The sequence below is a fragment of the Anticarsia gemmatalis genome, chromosome 8 (genome assembly GCF_050436995.1).
Source record: "Anticarsia gemmatalis isolate Benzon Research Colony breed Stoneville strain chromosome 8, ilAntGemm2 primary, whole genome shotgun sequence".
Taxonomy (NCBI): Eukaryota; Metazoa; Arthropoda; class Insecta; order Lepidoptera; family Erebidae; genus Anticarsia; species Anticarsia gemmatalis.
The window spans coordinates 6939596-6956702 of NC_134752.1; the positions used below are offsets into that span (position 1 = coordinate 6939596).

The 17107-nt window shown below is 32.3% G+C and overlaps 3 protein-coding genes across 6 annotated transcripts; 2 read left to right on the plus strand and 1 right to left on the minus strand.

Moving 5' to 3' along the window:
- LOC142974857 (nuclear distribution protein nudE-like 1) lies at positions 1-6658 on the plus strand. The gene is made up of 7 exons (XM_076117420.1): positions 1-322; positions 423-576; positions 662-798; positions 3519-3655; positions 4174-4332; positions 4487-4569; positions 5691-6658. Exons 1-7 carry the CDS (start codon positions 249-251, stop codon positions 6084-6086), a joined length of 1140 nt encoding a protein of 379 aa, XP_075973535.1. The 5' UTR covers positions 1-248; the 3' UTR covers positions 6087-6658.
- Positions 6659-8807: 2149 nt separating this feature from the next.
- Positions 8808-12311, minus strand: PIG-Q (phosphatidylinositol glycan anchor biosynthesis class Q). 2 transcript variants are annotated; one of them, XM_076117419.1, is made up of 8 exons: positions 12223-12300; positions 11639-11837; positions 10906-11031; positions 10288-10423; positions 9933-10077; positions 9415-9607; positions 9178-9292; positions 8808-9079 (listed from the first exon to the last, which is right to left on the minus strand). In XM_076117419.1, exons 2-8 carry the CDS (start codon positions 11750-11752, stop codon positions 8898-8900), a joined length of 1011 nt encoding a protein of 336 aa, XP_075973534.1. In that variant the 5' UTR covers positions 11753-11837; positions 12223-12300; the 3' UTR covers positions 8808-8897. The 2 variants fall into 2 exon arrangements, with proteins under 2 accessions (XP_075973534.1, XP_075973533.1); XM_076117418.1 differs by having other exon boundaries at positions 11639-12311.
- Positions 12312-12662: 351 nt separating this feature from the next.
- On the plus strand, positions 12663-16993 carry LOC142974859 (putative RNA-binding protein Alsin2). 3 transcript variants are annotated; one of them, XM_076117427.1, is made up of 8 exons: positions 12849-12894; positions 13043-13137; positions 13485-13577; positions 14570-14668; positions 14998-15216; positions 15300-15512; positions 15584-15795; positions 15944-16993. In XM_076117427.1, the coding sequence occupies exons 4-8, from the start codon at positions 14573-14575 to the stop codon at positions 16077-16079; spliced, it is 876 nt and encodes a 291-aa protein (XP_075973542.1). In that variant the 5' UTR covers positions 12849-12894; positions 13043-13137; positions 13485-13577; positions 14570-14572; the 3' UTR covers positions 16080-16993. The 3 variants fall into 3 exon arrangements, with proteins under 3 accessions (XP_075973540.1, XP_075973542.1, XP_075973541.1); XM_076117426.1 differs by having other exon boundaries at positions 13485-13563; XM_076117425.1 differs by lacking the exon at positions 13485-13577 and having other exon boundaries at positions 12663-12894.
- Positions 16994-17107: the final 114 nt, after the last annotated feature.

Sequence of the window (17107 nt, forward strand, 5' to 3'; positions counted from 1 at the left end):
TTTCGCAGCCATTTTAATTTCATAGGAATTGTTTTGGATTTTTTGACGACGAAGTTGTGTCACTTTTTGTGTTCTAACGGCTGATTTATAACAAAAACGTGAAAAATATTGATCAAAACGACTTCGATACGAATAAGCAATAAAAATATAATCTGCATACGAAATCGCTAAGCCAGTAACAATATTTTGTTATGATTCGCTAAACATCCTTGGAATCTCGTTTGTTGAAAGTTCTAAATTGTTAAAACATGGAATCTCCAAGACAGTCAGACTCGGACACTGTCGAATATTGGAAGAAGCAAGCTAAGTATTATGAACAAAAGTAAGTACTTCCTAATGACGTATATTGTAACAAATTGCTATAATGACCATGACTACAAACATCCCATGATTCATTCATTGATTGCTTATTTATTTTTTAGGGTTATCGACATACAACAAGAGTTAGATGAATATACTGAAAATTCTGCACAGTTGGAAAAAGAATTGGAAGCTTCATTAGTACAAGTTGAAAAACAAAACCGAGATCTGGAACACCAAAATCAACGCCTGAAAAGTGAAATTGAAATGTTAAGGGTGGGTGTAAACAACTAAACTTAGTATATTTTGTATTTCATTTTATACCTGCATGAATAATAATTATTTCTTATGACATTTGTAGAACAAACTGGAAAGAAGTCAACATGAAACAAATGCATTAGAAAATGAACTACAGGCATTAAAAATAGATAAAGACAAACAAGGAATATATGTCAGAGAGCTGGAGCAAAAGAATGATGACTTAGAGAGAGGTCAGAGGTAAGAGGAGAATTTTTAAGTAATTCTAAAAATACTTCAGAGACTGTTACACAATAATGTATACTGCATAAGGTCAATATGTGATTCACACTAATAACAACCCGCTAGACAACTTTATTATACTTTTATAGTTATATGAATGAAATATTTGTTATTCACACATAGGGTAAGTTCGCCCTATCGCGTCCATCACCTAAATCGCGTCCATTTTTCGAACCTGCCTATAAAAATACTTGCAAATAAATAAAATATCACACTGATGAACGTGAATGTAATAACTGTCAATAGCTCAATGTGTACGAAGCACGCACATATAGACAAAAGCTCCGAGTGCCTAATTAATCTCTGTAAAAAAAATAAATAATTTTGGTTGTTCAACAACGGAGTGCGGACGTGTGGGATTTTAGTAAAAAAAATAGTGTGCAGCGGTGCGTTTGGCGGTAAGTCTCTTTATGTTTTATGTGAACTTGAGGACACATAGATGTTTCGAGACACGAATCATAACATAAACTAATTATATTAATTACTAATTTGCTTTTTTTTAACTATTAAATAGTTAAAACAGGGTGGACGCGAAGTGCTACACTGAATTTATTAAACTACCACTTTGCGTCCACGATGGACGCGAACTCATCCATTTACGTTTTAGTTAGTTGTTTATTTTTAAGTGATTAAAATATTAAAATAAATTGGGTTTTCGTTCATTTTGTCATTAAAGTTACACATTTGTAATACCCAATTTGCGTCCACATTATTACGATTGTAGAAAAAGTAACAAAGATAGATCGAAACGTGGACGCACACTATTCCTATAGGCTATAATCTTGTAACAAATCGCGTCCGTCTTATTAAATAATCGCTTTATTCTTTGTAAAATACTGATAATAGGATAAATATTAATATTTTATTTTATTCAGTATTTTAAATCTAGTAGGTCCAATAAAATGTTTTCTATAATTCTTTCTTCTGTTTAAGATGAGTTCTTTAGAGTCAAACAAGAAGAAGGAAAAGGAAACTTATACAGAAGAAGATTTGAAGAAAGCTCTAAGCGACATTCGAGAGAAAAAGAAATCTGTAAGTCAAGTATGTAAAGATTATGGAATTCCCAAGACCTTATTGGATAAAATCAGTGGGCGCTGACCAGATGGAGTAAAGAAACCGGGACCAGAACCAACGCTAAGTGTAGATGGTGAAAAAAAGGTAGTTGAATGGCTTCTCAACATATCCAAATGTGGATTCCCAGTGAAAAAACAGGAATTATTGGATACTGTTCAGAAAATCATTCGAGACGGGGAGATTAAAAATAAATTCAAAGATGACCGTCCAGGTCAAAGTGGATTGAAATTTTTTTGGCCAGAAATATCGCTTAAGAATGCGGAGGGCATTAATAAAGCTAGAGCCCTAGTAACAGAAGAATCAATCAGATTGTGGTTTAGAGAACTTGAATAATATTTGGAAAGTATGAATCAGAAAGATATTTTAAGTGACCCAAAAAGAATTTTCAATGGAGACGAAAGCGGTTTTGCTTTCTGTCCAAAAACAGGAAAAGTTTTAGGTCCAAGAGATTTTTTTAACAATTATATTCTTAAATAAATAAATTAAAAAGATCTAGTGTTTCTTTATATTTCCTTAATAATATCACCCCCTCATACCTTTTCTAAGCTGGTGGACGCGAAATAGTCCCAGGGTGGACGCAATTTGGATTTTGTGGACGCAAAGTAGGTGAAAAGCCTAATTCTGTGGTTTGCCCTTTCTTAAAAAAAACTCATGATATTACAAACAAAACTAAAAGTTAATATTAAATTAGACTATATAGTTACCACATTACATACATTTTTTCATTGAAACTAGTGCTGCAACATTTTTATTTTCTCCTTCAAAATTGCTAACTGCACTAAATGGACGCGAACAGGCGAAATGACCCTATCAAATTGCATAACTTTTATTATTAGCCTGTTTTTATGTCCCATTGCTGAGCAAAGGTTTCTTTCTTGTATTTCCAGTCTGTAATAACTTTGCAACATTAATTAATCATTAATTTATTAATTGCATAACTTAATAACATTTGTAATGTTAATGTTAATGTCTCAAAAGAAACAGTTTGAGGACTTGAAAGAAGGGTAATATACTCTTGCTGCACCAAAACCCAATTAGCCATTTATCATCTGTTATGGGATTTTATTATTGTGATGTTTACTAAGGGCAAAATGCCAGCTTCAACTGCCAGATATCATGAAATTGCATATAATAGCAACTAGTTATGTACAGTACTCTAAAACAACTACAAAATTGGTTATGATTATTGTAAACATCCAATTTGAAAGCTTAAAGATTTGTTTACATTACTATATTGTTGACTATATATGAATAAAATAGTTTGAAATATACATACATAATTATGTGACATCAGCATGCCAACTAATATTGGTAGAAGAAATAAAGTATTTGATATTGAAAATCTTGGTATGGCAGAGATAGTATATGTATACCACTAACCACTGGCCATTGACAATGTTACAACAGAAATTAGAACTAACTACTCTGCTCACTGTGGGAATCAAAGCTGACCTCATGGCTAGCCATTAAATATAGCAATATTCGGTCCACACAGGCAGTTGTTTCAAAATAATAAGATTTAAATTGATATTTCCTTGAAACCCAATTCCTATTTTATGACAAAATCCACACTTTAGTCGTAAGTAATATAACTTATTTTTCAGAGTCATATCAGAATCTGTGTCATGCATAGAGTCGCTGTTAAATCAAGCATATGAAAGAAATGCTGTTCTAGAGAGTGAAGTAGATGAAATAGAGACATTGCGTGTCAGATTGCAAAGAGCAACAGATGAAGCCAGAGGTATGTCACATGTTGTGATCACATGCCATGTAATACACATATTTTTCTTTACACAGTGATGATGAATTGCTTCAATTGTTTGATGATATTATCCCAAAATTTATACATTTATACAAATATTATAAAGCTGAAGAATTTGGTTTTTGAACGCACTAATCTCAGGAACTCCTGGTCCGATTTGAAAAATTCTTTCAGTATTAGATAGCCCATTTATCGAGGAAGGCTATAGGCTATATATATATCATCACACTACGATCAATAGGAGCAGGGTATCAGTAAAAAATGTTATAAGAACGGGAAAATTATGACCCATTCTCTCTTATGTGACGAAAGCGAAGTTGCGCGGGTCAGCTAGTCCTTAATAAAAAATTATTATGACTATGTTTGTAGTTGTGCCAATTTCGTTTTTTATGTTACTTCTTAAAATAATAAGTTTTAATACAAAGAGTAGTAGTAGTAGTTAGTATGCTACAATCTTTGACTAACACATTCACAATTGAGAATAATTGCTATTTCAGATCTGAAACAAGAATTGAAAGTTATGGAACGAGTTCCAAAAGAGAAGAAACCAGATGACAGTACAAATGAAAACTCATTAGTCAATGGACATAGTCCAAACCCATCTCGAACTCAAGTAGAGATAGAAACACAAACTTCTCTAATGTCACCACAAAAACGTAAGTTCAACGATTATATAAATAGCAAAAACTACTACTACCTTCCCTGCCGAACTACCTCAAACTACAACTTTGTCAGCAACTGGCAGCTTGAGAATAGAAGAAGATTCTTTTTTCAATCTAGATATAGGAAATCTTTTGTTTTAAATTACAGGTGAAATTAATGGCAACGCAATGACGCCTTCGTCTCGAGTAACGGCCATAAATATAGTTGGTGATCTGCTACGCAAAGTAGGGGTGAGTGATATCAATATTTATACCATTATCAGGGTTGTTCTAGTTTTAATTGTAGTACTAGCTACATTAGAGTGCACCAGATAGTAAGGGAATATGGATAATATTATATGTATTTATTTTATTTATGTTTATACATTGTATATTATGAGCTATGTATTTATTTATGTTGTATAATAAGCTTTAGAGAACACAAGTGCTTCCCTCTTATAATATGTATTTATTTTTATGTATACAGTTTAATCTCCGATAGCTGTAAGTATAATAAATAATGAAGTTCAAACATGAGATTTATTTATTTATTTGTAGATATTGTAGATATCGCATATAAATAATAAAAACATCGGGTTTTGTGTCATATTTGTTATTCAGATTAATTAATTTATTTTATACCATTGCCATTAAATTAAGACTATTTTACACGGCGAATTTATAGATTCATTTTAATACACAAACTTTAAGTAGGTATTACGTATTGAAGTGGACACACCAGTGTACATATTTTGATGTTTAAATGATGCCAACGTATACGAATGTATACGCAAGTATATATGCTTATGTTATAGTAAAATCGAAAACTATACGCGTCAAATACTCTAGTCGTAAACACATTGTGACATCTATAAACAAATAATACAGCCGTAAATTCCAGCATAATACCAAAGTAGTTGTGTGTGACGCCGTTGTAAAATAGTCGGAAACGAATATCACAGTCACATTATCTTGACAATTGTTCGAATATTTACCGGGAATTTGTTAAACAATCAACAATTTTGAGTTAAATACACTTGTTATAACAAACTACTTTTGTTTAGACTCTTTTTCGAATATGTAGATTTGACTTGTACTGTTGTCGATTGTATAACCAGGCTTCCCATATTATTATTGAATTATAATGTTGATTATCAAGATTAGGTAATTGAATAAATGAATAGAAATCTATATAGTATTAAAGTTGTAATTTATAATATTTAAAAGTAACTACAGGGTAGATTGTGTTCAAATCTTAACTTATATCACCAGCTAAGCTGTAGTCATAGTTTTATAACTAGTAAGCTATTTTGTAGTTTTATTTGATGCATGGTTGCGTGTTGTGTAGTATGCATGATATTTATTGCTTACAGCTTGAAAGGTTTCTTTGCCGTGAGTGTGGTAAGGTTAAATGCTCCTGTGACGCACCTCCAGCCGCTAATCATCACATAACCCCACCGAGCGTCAACTGCGCAAAGCCAGCCAATGGACTGAATGACACTGAATCTGATAAAAGTGATTCAGTAGAGTACAGACACCAAAGAGTACGGCATCATTCTGAATCTGAGAATGGTTTCCCGCCGAAAAAACCATCTATACAAACCCAACGATCGTCTGAACAACCGTTCGTTCGATCGTCGGCACAACCAGAAAATGGAAAACTAAGAAGATCATTCGCCGTACGATCTCGGGAGGGTTTAGAAAATCTCTTAAACTTTTCCATCAGAAAAGGCAATGATCCCGATAAGGGGAAACAAGTACAACTTTAACGATTACAATGTTATTTAATTTTAATCAATAGGCAAATTTTAAATGTCTTCAGTAGCTTTACTTAGCTTTAAAACCGTTAATTGTCAACAAAACCAACAAGTAAATAGAGTGCGTAACTCAGCCATATTGATAATTACATTTAAACAAAACTAATATTAATTTTAATGTACATTATCCTGTATCATAAGTGCCATTAAGGCTGACGTAACAATTTTTAATGAACTTTGAATAAAGTCCATATCAAGTTCACAATTAACTTAGGAGTTTTATTTTTCAGTTTTAGATTTTAATATTGGACAGGTCAAAGTTGCCGTGTAAGGTGATTTTAACTTAATGTAAATAATTAGGTTTAGACCAGTAGTCAAAATAATGTCTGCTTTTTATTATTGTTTCTCCAAATAATACTTGAACATTTATCATTAAATGTAGTATTTGGAGTTGTTCATCCGCATCATGTTTTGTATATAATATATTGTTCAGTGCTTTATATATAGCAGGTGTTGGTGTAACCGCACATGTTTTCTGTCGCATACTAATATTAACATCATTCATTTACTGTGTACTTTTCTTCATTGTAGGCTTTGGAATCAAAGTTAGCGTCGTGTCGTGGTACAGTTAGACCTAAAGAGCATTCACCAAATTCAGCTTCGGATGTGAATAAGGACTACAGGTGTGTACTCAAGAACTAGATACGTCCTCAATGTCATCATCACATCTGTATTGTGACGTACCGCCGCAGCGCTAGCTTTTATCATAGTGTGATACTATAGCGAATCTTTAAACATCGCTTCAAGTTTTATCTTGCTGATCATAATGAATTCAACTCGAGTACTGTGATCGTTATCACATTTTTTCCTAATTTTACTAATATCTGTGATGATAATGAAATAGTTAAGGATCGGTATATCTATGTGAACGGTTTTGGCCTACCCACCGGAGAACTAGCACCGTGTCAATGAGATATCGCACACCATGTAGCCACTCGCTTCTTGCAACATGTGTTGTTTCTATACAATTATAAATATAATTAATTAAAAACGAAGCGTCCATCTAGAATTCTACGTAATGGTGTTAGAATTACCGCCATCGACGGTAATGCTATCTGCGTCTGGGTGCCGCCCAGATGTAATAATTATTGTTGTTCTGTTATTAATAAATAAAGTATATCACTTGAGTGCACATTTTCTCGGTGTTAAAAATTTAGGAGCTATCGGACTCACCTTTATATTACTACAATAAAAAATAAATTAGATACTTTAGTCTATTGGTGGACAAAAATATTTTGGAAAGATATTTATGTAAATAGATAGTAGGTAAAGAGGTATGTATGAAAATGTTAAAATTAATATAAAATTTGATCACGAGATATGCAATTATATGTATAATTTTGTGTATGTATAATATGTATTTTGTACCTATGCATAATAATTACATATTTATATACAATATAAAATCAGCCGTATGTATCCGACAATACGTTGAGAATAGAATATAATTATATCAATTAATGTTTTAAGTTAGGTTCTCCGTTAATGTGCTGTCTCACTGTGAAATAATAATATATTAATATACATACTTAATACAAGTTGTTTGCATCTTTCGGCAATCACGCATATACAACAATCAGGTGCTCAATACACTATTAAATGTTTAGTACTGAAACAGTTTGGATAGTAATTTTAAGAATTACCTAGTATGATTTCGAATAGAGTTTGGTAAATTTATAGAATTATAGATGTTGCGGTAACTATTTTGTGACTAACCGTTAGTTACTTATTTGGCAATAATTGCATGAGTGTTTCACACTATTTTCGGCATGCACTAATAAATAAGTTGTGGGACTACCGCCAAGCAGTTATGTGACGTCATTTGTCCCGATATTGTTCTAGAATAATATCGTGGTATATACGTTCTGTAACGGTCTTAGTGAGTCCCTCTATCTACTCGTCATTTCCATAATCTACATGTTTTAAATTAATACATTCGCCATGAAGACTGTCTCTTATTGTGTCGCTAGTTACAATAACAATATATTACTAATATTCGCTATGACGTTGATAACAATTAGTAAATATTTTGTATTATTTATTTAACATTATGACTAGTGAGTCGTGTCTTGCCTTACAACATTTAGTAAGTGTCAATAATTTAGTTTTGTGCCTGAATGGAGGTACATTATATTCCGGCATCTGTATTTAAATAAAGTATACCTATCCATGAAATAATGAATGTACGAAAAAGGATAGAAATATTGCAACGAAAACATGCACACCATTTTACAGGTTAAGACCAATGTAATGTACTTCAATCGCACTTAATTATGAGAAACTGAAATGAAAGCAATTGACTGTTAATGTAAATTTGTGTCATTTAAATGTTTCTGCTAAAATATTGCATCATTGTATTACGTAAAGTACTCTAAATAGCACCCCCAGACAAAGTAGTTCTATAGATATCCTCACATATTAATAAAACATACCTCTTAATAATTTGTGTGACATCTATAAAATAATAATTGTATTGAAAATTGTTATAGTAATATAGCCATTTAGTTGGTCAAACATTGGTTTGTTATTTGCGTAATTACTCAAATGTATTTGCCCAGTTTGCTGCAAATAGTTTTAAGTATCTAGCATTTATACGTTCACGCGTGTGGTGACCAAACAACTTTTTATTTTTTACGCAATATGAAATATCGAACGATAATAAATAAGTCGAAACAGATTATACTCTTTTATTAAAATATCCTTTATACCTACAATTACTTTTAAAGCTCTGATTATATTAATAAATACATCAATTTATTTTTCCTAAACAATTTGTTTACCAACGAGCATGTTCGATAATAAGTCAGTCCATTTCACATGTTTTGATATATCAACTGGAGGCTGAAAGAGGTTGACCAACTCGGGTATGGATCTGTTAAACAATTTTAACTTTAGCACTAGTGGAGAATCTTCTTCGTCATTTACCACTTCCATCAAAATGTTTCCTGGGAACAAAAACCTTTGATAATACAATGTCCATAATTAAGGGTCAGTAGATATTGTATTTATAATAAAGAAACAGGTATATGTGCATTTTACTTGCCTCTCACTTTAGGAGATTGTGTTAACCACAGAAAAATAACATACAGAGGTGATGTTTGCACCAAGTAAATTAACTTGGCTAGTACATATTGGACTACCAGAGATAACACCCGAAACTGCAAAACAAACATTACAAGAAATAAATAAATCAAGAAGGAGTAAACAAGATGGATGTGAAATATGAACTTTATAATTTTAATAATACGACTTATTTTTATTTGATAGCTTATTCTCTTACCCCAGTGAACACAATGTAATAGAGAGCAGTTGTAGGCAGCAAAAGTAACAATATTGTGAAAGCCACAGTCCCAACAAATAGTTCTTGGTTGGTGTACTCACAAGAGTCAATGCCACCTCTCAAAGGATTATATTTCCTCCCAACAAATAATCTCATTAGTGCAATAAGGCCTGATATCTGAATATTGAACAATCTGTAAAAACAAAAAAGTCTTCAATATAATAGGTACATAAGAATAGGTAAATAACAGTCACATTGATAAGTCTGTGAGGTGAATTGTATGCATGAGTAACAAGTATGTTCCCATCAGTCAGTCTGATAAAAGTGTGTTCAGATGAGCGTATACGCCCGTATCTTACGTATACCTTTGTAATCTGTGAAAGACAATTTATTCTATGAATTATGTGAGGGTCTAGCAGAGTACAATGATTTTTTTTTTATTTTTGAGAGTTTGCAATATGCACTAAGTTTCTTTTTCTAGAATGATAATAAAATTGTAAGTAGGTATTTAGCCTCACCTGGCTGCATATACATAGATGCAATAAGAGTGAAATGTAGCTATACATATCAAATCAGCTACAAGAGCTGTCTGGAATGTAAATCCTAAATATCCTATGTATTTGTAAATGTCAAGAATCAAATCTAACTTCTCTCCTGACACATCTGAAACAAACCAATTTTATTACATGAATCTAATACATATTAATTTTCATGAACATATATAATAATATCGTAAAAGTTGTAAAAACAGGCAACATCATGAACCATTTTAAACATTTAAAAAACAAGTAGGTACAACATAGAACAATAAAATTATTTATTATAATATTTTTATTATAGTACACTTAATAACAGAAAGGACGAATTGTTTACCCAAAAACAGCCACCACAGCTGCACATGATAGGAAAAATATTTCCCCAACATTTTATTGAAAGCATTATTGAGTTTCAGCCCAACTGGAGCTCCCATTAGCCATTTAAGCAGAGTATAAAGTAAATGAATCAATCTCTGCAACAGAAAATAAAATAATTAATTGTATACCTAATTATCTATACTAATATTATAAAGCTGAAGAGTTTGTTTGTTTGTTTGTTTGAACGCGCTAATCTCGGGAACTACTGGTCCGATTTGAAAAATTCTTTCAGTGTTAGATAGCCTATTTATCGAGGAAGGCTATAGGCTATATATCATCACGCTACGACCAATAGGAGCAGAGTACCAGTGAAAAATGTTACAAAAACGGGGATAATTATGATTCTCTTATGTGACGCAAGCGAAGTTGCGCGGGTCAGCTAGTTTTTACATAAAAATACGACGCCTCTCCCACACTATACTACCTAGATTTTATGCAAATAAATTCTATTCTATTCTTAGGGTTATGTGGAGACCAAAGAACAATGATAATAGAGAATAAAATATTGATTGCTGCTGTTGAAATTTAAATTAAATATACAAGCTTGCACTGTCGAGTAAGAAAAAGTAAATGTTACCTCTAAAACACCCATAAGTGTTGAGCTGATGACATTTTTATTTTGTGGTAGTAATTGCAATATAATGTAACCCAGTACAAGATCTATCAACACTGCACAAATTAGGTTCCCTTGTTTGATTGCTACCTGAAAATGAAACAGTAGGTACAATTTATTACCTTAAAAAATTAAAGGCATTTTTACTTACAATAACAGTTTATTACAATTAACTATAAGTTTCATGTTACAATATGTAACATATGGATTGGATAAATGTATGGATTTTGGGTAATTTGATATGTAATGCATTTTCACTGCCAATTATTGTTACAAAGGGTATTTAGAATCAACCCAAAACTTAAAAATGCATGTGTGTGCGATGTATTACCTACATTATAATGAATCAAAATCTTTTAGCCCCGTACACACTAGAGGTTAACAACTGTAGTGGCTAGCTGGACAGTTACAGTATAATAGGCATCAGACTGAAATTAATGGTGGTTATGTGCATAAATCACAGGCAGTAGCAAATTAAAGCTGTAGAAGCAGTTAACAGCTAGTGTGTAAGAGGACTAGAAGGTTCCTAATTTATAATGTAATATATCCCCTCAAACGTCCGTGGAGGGTATTGTAATATAATTATGGATTCTTTAGTCTCCACGGACGTTTGAGTGGATATGGATTGATTCTAAATACCCTCTTTATCATACAGACATTAAAGCTCTTTCCCTGAGTAGTTAGAACTTTAACTTACTTTCTTATCCCTTTTTACTGTTGAAATAAGCCATTGAATCAATATCCAGTAATTATAGATGTGTTGCATAAACATAGAGTTACCCACCCATGATGGGTTGTTAAAGTTTGTCATATCATCTTGATTGTCTTCATTTTGAATCAAATTGACTAGTTTTGAAAAATAGTCATTGGTTGAAACACAAATAGCCTGTGAATCTCTGACATTATCATAGTTATAAAGTATGACTACACAATTATTTGTATTATTTATTTGATTCCCATTAATAACTAGTTTATTGATTTGCAACGCAGAGCTTCGTTCCACAGCTAAATAGTTACGATATTTACATGACAATTTCTTTGGAAAATTATTTCCTAAACTGCCGTATATTTCATTCTCCCAATCGTTCTGTTTCTTGGATAGCAATTCCACTTTACCAGCATATTTTGTGATATAAATTGTGGTAGTAAAATCATTGTTAGCACTAACATAACCTTTGAAATATATTTCTTTTAAATTATAAGGAAATTCAGGAAGCAATATTCTAATAGTGTTACTCATTATGCTTATGATAAATTAAATTAATTAAAGTTGAATCTTACATGGTCTTTTGTCAAATCATGCAAGAAAACAACAAATCAAATCATAATATTGTTAATACTGTGTTATGTCAAAGCTTATCATTGTTATCAGTGACAATGTCAGCAAGCTTAACCAAGGATTTTTTTTTCCGTTTTTGTGGTCATTAGAGCAGGCAAGGGCAATTATATTCTCACAGCCTTGTGAACCGTAATACAATCGTGTTAAATATCTCATGGCCTACAAATTTTAAAACGTATGATTTCGGAAATATTGAATGATATCATTTAACAGTTTTGATTATAGCACCATTTAGCGCGATTCATAAAAGTTTCCCATGCGTTATTCGAAATCTAGATAATAGATCGAAGTAACCTATGCTAACAGATTTGTGCCAAAGTCCAATGTTTCAAATTGCTGATATGTTGAAAAAAAATTTTTCGTTGTCTCTTCATTCCGCCATTTTACTTTCGTAGTTTGATTGATTTGTTGGCTTGATGTGTCCGAAAAAATAATTTAGAAGAAAACCTCTTGGTTCTCTTCTAAAGTAAAAAACTTACGAGACATTTATCAACTAATGCGATTCCTAAAATATTAATTTGCTATACGAAAAAAGACTGTTGACCGATTCAATATGTCAGCACACGAGCAAATGAGGGCAATGTTAGATCAATTGATGGGCACAGCTCGCAATGGTAATTATTCTATTTTAAATTTACTGTAAAATGTTATTATTCATTACTATCGTCCCATATCGTTATATATCTACTTATACCCTTTCTTACATACTTATGTGTTACAATCATAATTTATTTCTTATTAACTTTCTTCTAATTATTTTAGGTGAAACAGACAGGCATGGCGTAAAATTTTACGATGATGCAGTGTGCAAATCATTTTTATTGCAATGTTGTCCTCATGAAATACTGTCTTCCACGGTAAGTGATTCTGTTTTGATATGGACTTTGGGCTATGTATTCTGAGTTTTCATTAAAATGTGCTTCTTGAATATTTTTATGAAATTTTAATATTTATACAGTATATTGCTGTAAAATCTAAATCATTAATGAAATCTCAGCATCTTATATTATTGGGAATTAGTTTTTTGTAACACATACACTAAAATAATAAATAAAATATTTTTGTACAATTAAATCATGTGTAAAAGTATCTTAGTGTATGTGTTTGACTTTCACTCTCACATCTATTACCGTATGATACTGTAGTGACGCTGGAGAATTCTTACATCGGAGTGGCATTAACTGTGGTGAAATGTGCTTTTCAGAAAATGCCCAACACTAGTCTTTATTGCTCATCACAATACTTAACAGATGAGGGATAGATTGTATGAGTTAGGCTGTTCTGTAAGTACCAAGATGTACGTATAAAAACATTTATAGTTAGCTGATTGTATTATTACTGCTAAGCAGTATTTAATTTAATAAGGCTCTTAAAATAATAAAATTTTCCAACGGTTACTAATGCTGCTTCGGTGAGTACAAGTGAAAAATTTTAGGAACATGAAAAATCTTATGCCTGGTGAGCGCAATTTGGTGTCATACTTTCTAACTACATTGGGTACGTACTGTGCTGTTTAAATGGCTAGCATATCCAACAAACTTTTGCATGTAATGAGCAAGGAAAATTCTCAGTATTACTAAAATGATCAAATCTATAAAATTATGAATTGTACTCAAGTTCTAGAATAAATTAACTACATCAATATAAATTCATAGTCAAATGAATAAACCCTTAAGGGTTTAATTTGTCTCAAAATCATATAATAGCCAATGATTATAATTACCATGATTTAATTTCTGATTTATTACTATTTTCTGTTCTAAAACAACATAATAGTACAACTATAATTAATATTTTATGAGCACCTTAAATTGAATGTAACCTATAACAGATACTTTTACGTTTAATAAAAAATTGAAAATGGCAATAATGATGAAGTATCAACACAAAGTAACTTGACATTCCTATAAAAATTGTGTCATTATAATTTTTTATGGAATAATGGATTCTATTTTTGTTTTGGTGTCGTGAATATTTTGGTCTGGTTAGGATATTCAGGAGGGTGTTTTCTCTATAATTTGTAAGTATTTATTATACATATCTCATTATCCTGTGCGTGAACCTGGGCTGTCTGAGCTGTGGTGATTTAGTATGTATTTCTTTAAAATATTTTTTATGAAACATTTATGTGTACTGCAAATATTTTATAAACCTTGTTTCTGTCTGTTAGGGTAATGAAAAAAAAAGTAGTTAAATAAATTTATCTAGGTGGCATAATCACCTAAAATTGTTGTTTTCAGAAATGATAAAGGGCACTTATTATTTATGTGGTTTTCATTTTTATTGCAGCGTATGGATCTAGGTGAGTGTCCAAAAATACATGATCTGGCTCTACGTGCGGATTATGAATTAGCATCAAAAACCAAAGACTATTTCTATGACATTGATGTGAGTATAATGTGGTAATATTTTCTTAGTTGAGTAATGTAATATGGATGTTTATTAAAAAGCAACATACTAAAGACAAATACATATTGTAAAAGCAATGCAATTCAACTATGTAGTTGTGTTTAGATTTTTTGCTTAAAAAAATTGCTGTAAATTTATTATTGTTGATATTGAAGAAATTAGAATAAGTTAGGGAGGATATTTTTGGAAGTTAAGCAGGGGTCCTCTAAACCTTTATTTGAATAAATTGTTACCTAAATTAGGAAACAGATTTGTAGTGCGCCATTTTACCTAAAAATAATTAATCGCATTTTCAAATGTTTACAAAGGCCACCGAACATTTAGAGGCGTTTATAGCCGACTGCGATCGGCGCACAACTGCAGCAAAACAGCGCCTTGCAGAAACTCAGGAAGAGTTGTCTGCTGAAGTGACAGAGAAAGCTAATGCCGTGCACGAACTTGCGGAGCAGATCGGTCAAAAGTTGGCTCGAGCTGAGGCACTCGGAGAAGAGGGCATGGTAGAAGAGAGTGTTAAACTCATGGGAGAGGTAAACACAATCATTTACATAAGTGCCAAAGGTCTTCTTCTAAATCATATCACACAAGTTCAATTCTATGAATAATTTTCCAGATTGATGAACTGCGCAAAAAGAAGGCTGTGGCTGAACAGGAATATAGAAATTCTATGCCGGCGTCATCTTACCAACAGCAGAAACTACGAGTTTGCGAAGTGTGCTCTGCGTATTTGGGAATACACGACAATGATAGACGTCTAGCTGATCATTTCGGGGGTAAACTTCATCTCGGATTCATTACTATTCGAGAGAAATTAGCGGAATTAAAGGTATGAGAAGGTACATCAAACAATGAATGCGTTAATATAAGAAATTTTACTGATTGTGTGAATATTTTAAGAAAACTGTGGATAAACGTCGAGAAGAGCGTGGTGCTTCAGAGCGTGAGCGAAGTGGGGGTCGTCGCCACTATGTCGGTGGCCGGGAACTGGACAGACGCGCGCGCAGGCACCGCGAGTCTGCACGCGACCGCGACCGTAACAAGGAGTCTGACCGTAACGAACGTGACCGCAAGGACAGGGATCGCGACCGTGAACGTGAACGCGACAGGAGGTATACATTTTAATCAAATAATGCCAAGTCCATAGATTTTAAGGAAATGTCTTATACAAAATTGGACTGATTGGACTTTAGTTCCCTGAAGAGTGATGAATGTTTTAAAGTACTGGCCAAAATAATGTATCTTATGATGACGTTTCAGGCGCACGAGATCGCGCAGTCGAAGTAGACGAGATGAGTCTCGCGAGCGGTCCCGCGGTCGTGACCGTGTCCGCGAGCGAGAGTCCCGCCGCAGTCGCTCACATCGCTCCAACTCACGAGAACGTCGGCGAGACTAGATATGATGCCTTATTTAATTCTCATTTATTTTTTCCTCTTCTTATTATCTCAAAGAAACTTAAGTGGTTCACTCCACGGCTACTGCGTTATATAGCTACACAATTTGATCCTTATCTAATACCAAGTGTATGGGAATATGCAAAGTTATGACTTAGTATTTATTAATTATTACGCCTAAGGCGAGAGAAGTGTATGGCTGTTCAATAGAATATATTTATAGGTGCGAGATTGGAACTAATATAGTAAATAAAACACTTTCCAGTGACTTGCATATTCCTATGTATCATTGTGCGATAATCTCCTAATAGAATGTCAGTATAAAAAATAGGTTTCATTTTTAGATTGTCATAATAGCAAATAAATTGTATATTTGAAATTTCTAGTGACGATAAATTAGATAATAAAAACAAGTAAAATCACAAATTAGCTGGGTATAATAAAGCGATGTTATCGGAATGTAATAAACACTAACTAAAGTTGCACATCGAAGCAATAGCAATCACTTTTGCCTAATAATGCCATAAGACTTTTCTTAGTTTGCCTATGCATTAATTTCAGTCAAAATGTTGAACGATCCGACCAGGATTCTGTATAGTGGGATCAATGAAAAGATTTAGGTTTATGTTACTACATTTTGTAGGCTGTCACGTTTTAAAATTTAGGCGGATCGTTCAATAACTAAAGTAGATATTATAAAGTTATATTTTAGTTTTAGAGTATGTGTAAGACTTGTTAGACTTAAAGTAATATTAATTTGTAATATAAAATATGTATTTCATGTCGAGATGGTATATATTGGTTTGAAATAGACTTATGAGTTGATGTGATGTCAAGACATCAATTTTATATGAAAGCATGGTGTAAAATGTAGTTTAGTGCTTTTTGTTTGTTAAAATTAAAATCATTACAATTATTTCTGTCTTTGTAATTACCTGTTCCACCTTATAAAAACTATATCCTTTTTAACTGATCACTGTAGCATTTTCGGGTACCAAATAAGTATGTTTTAATTATAAATGAGTAAGTA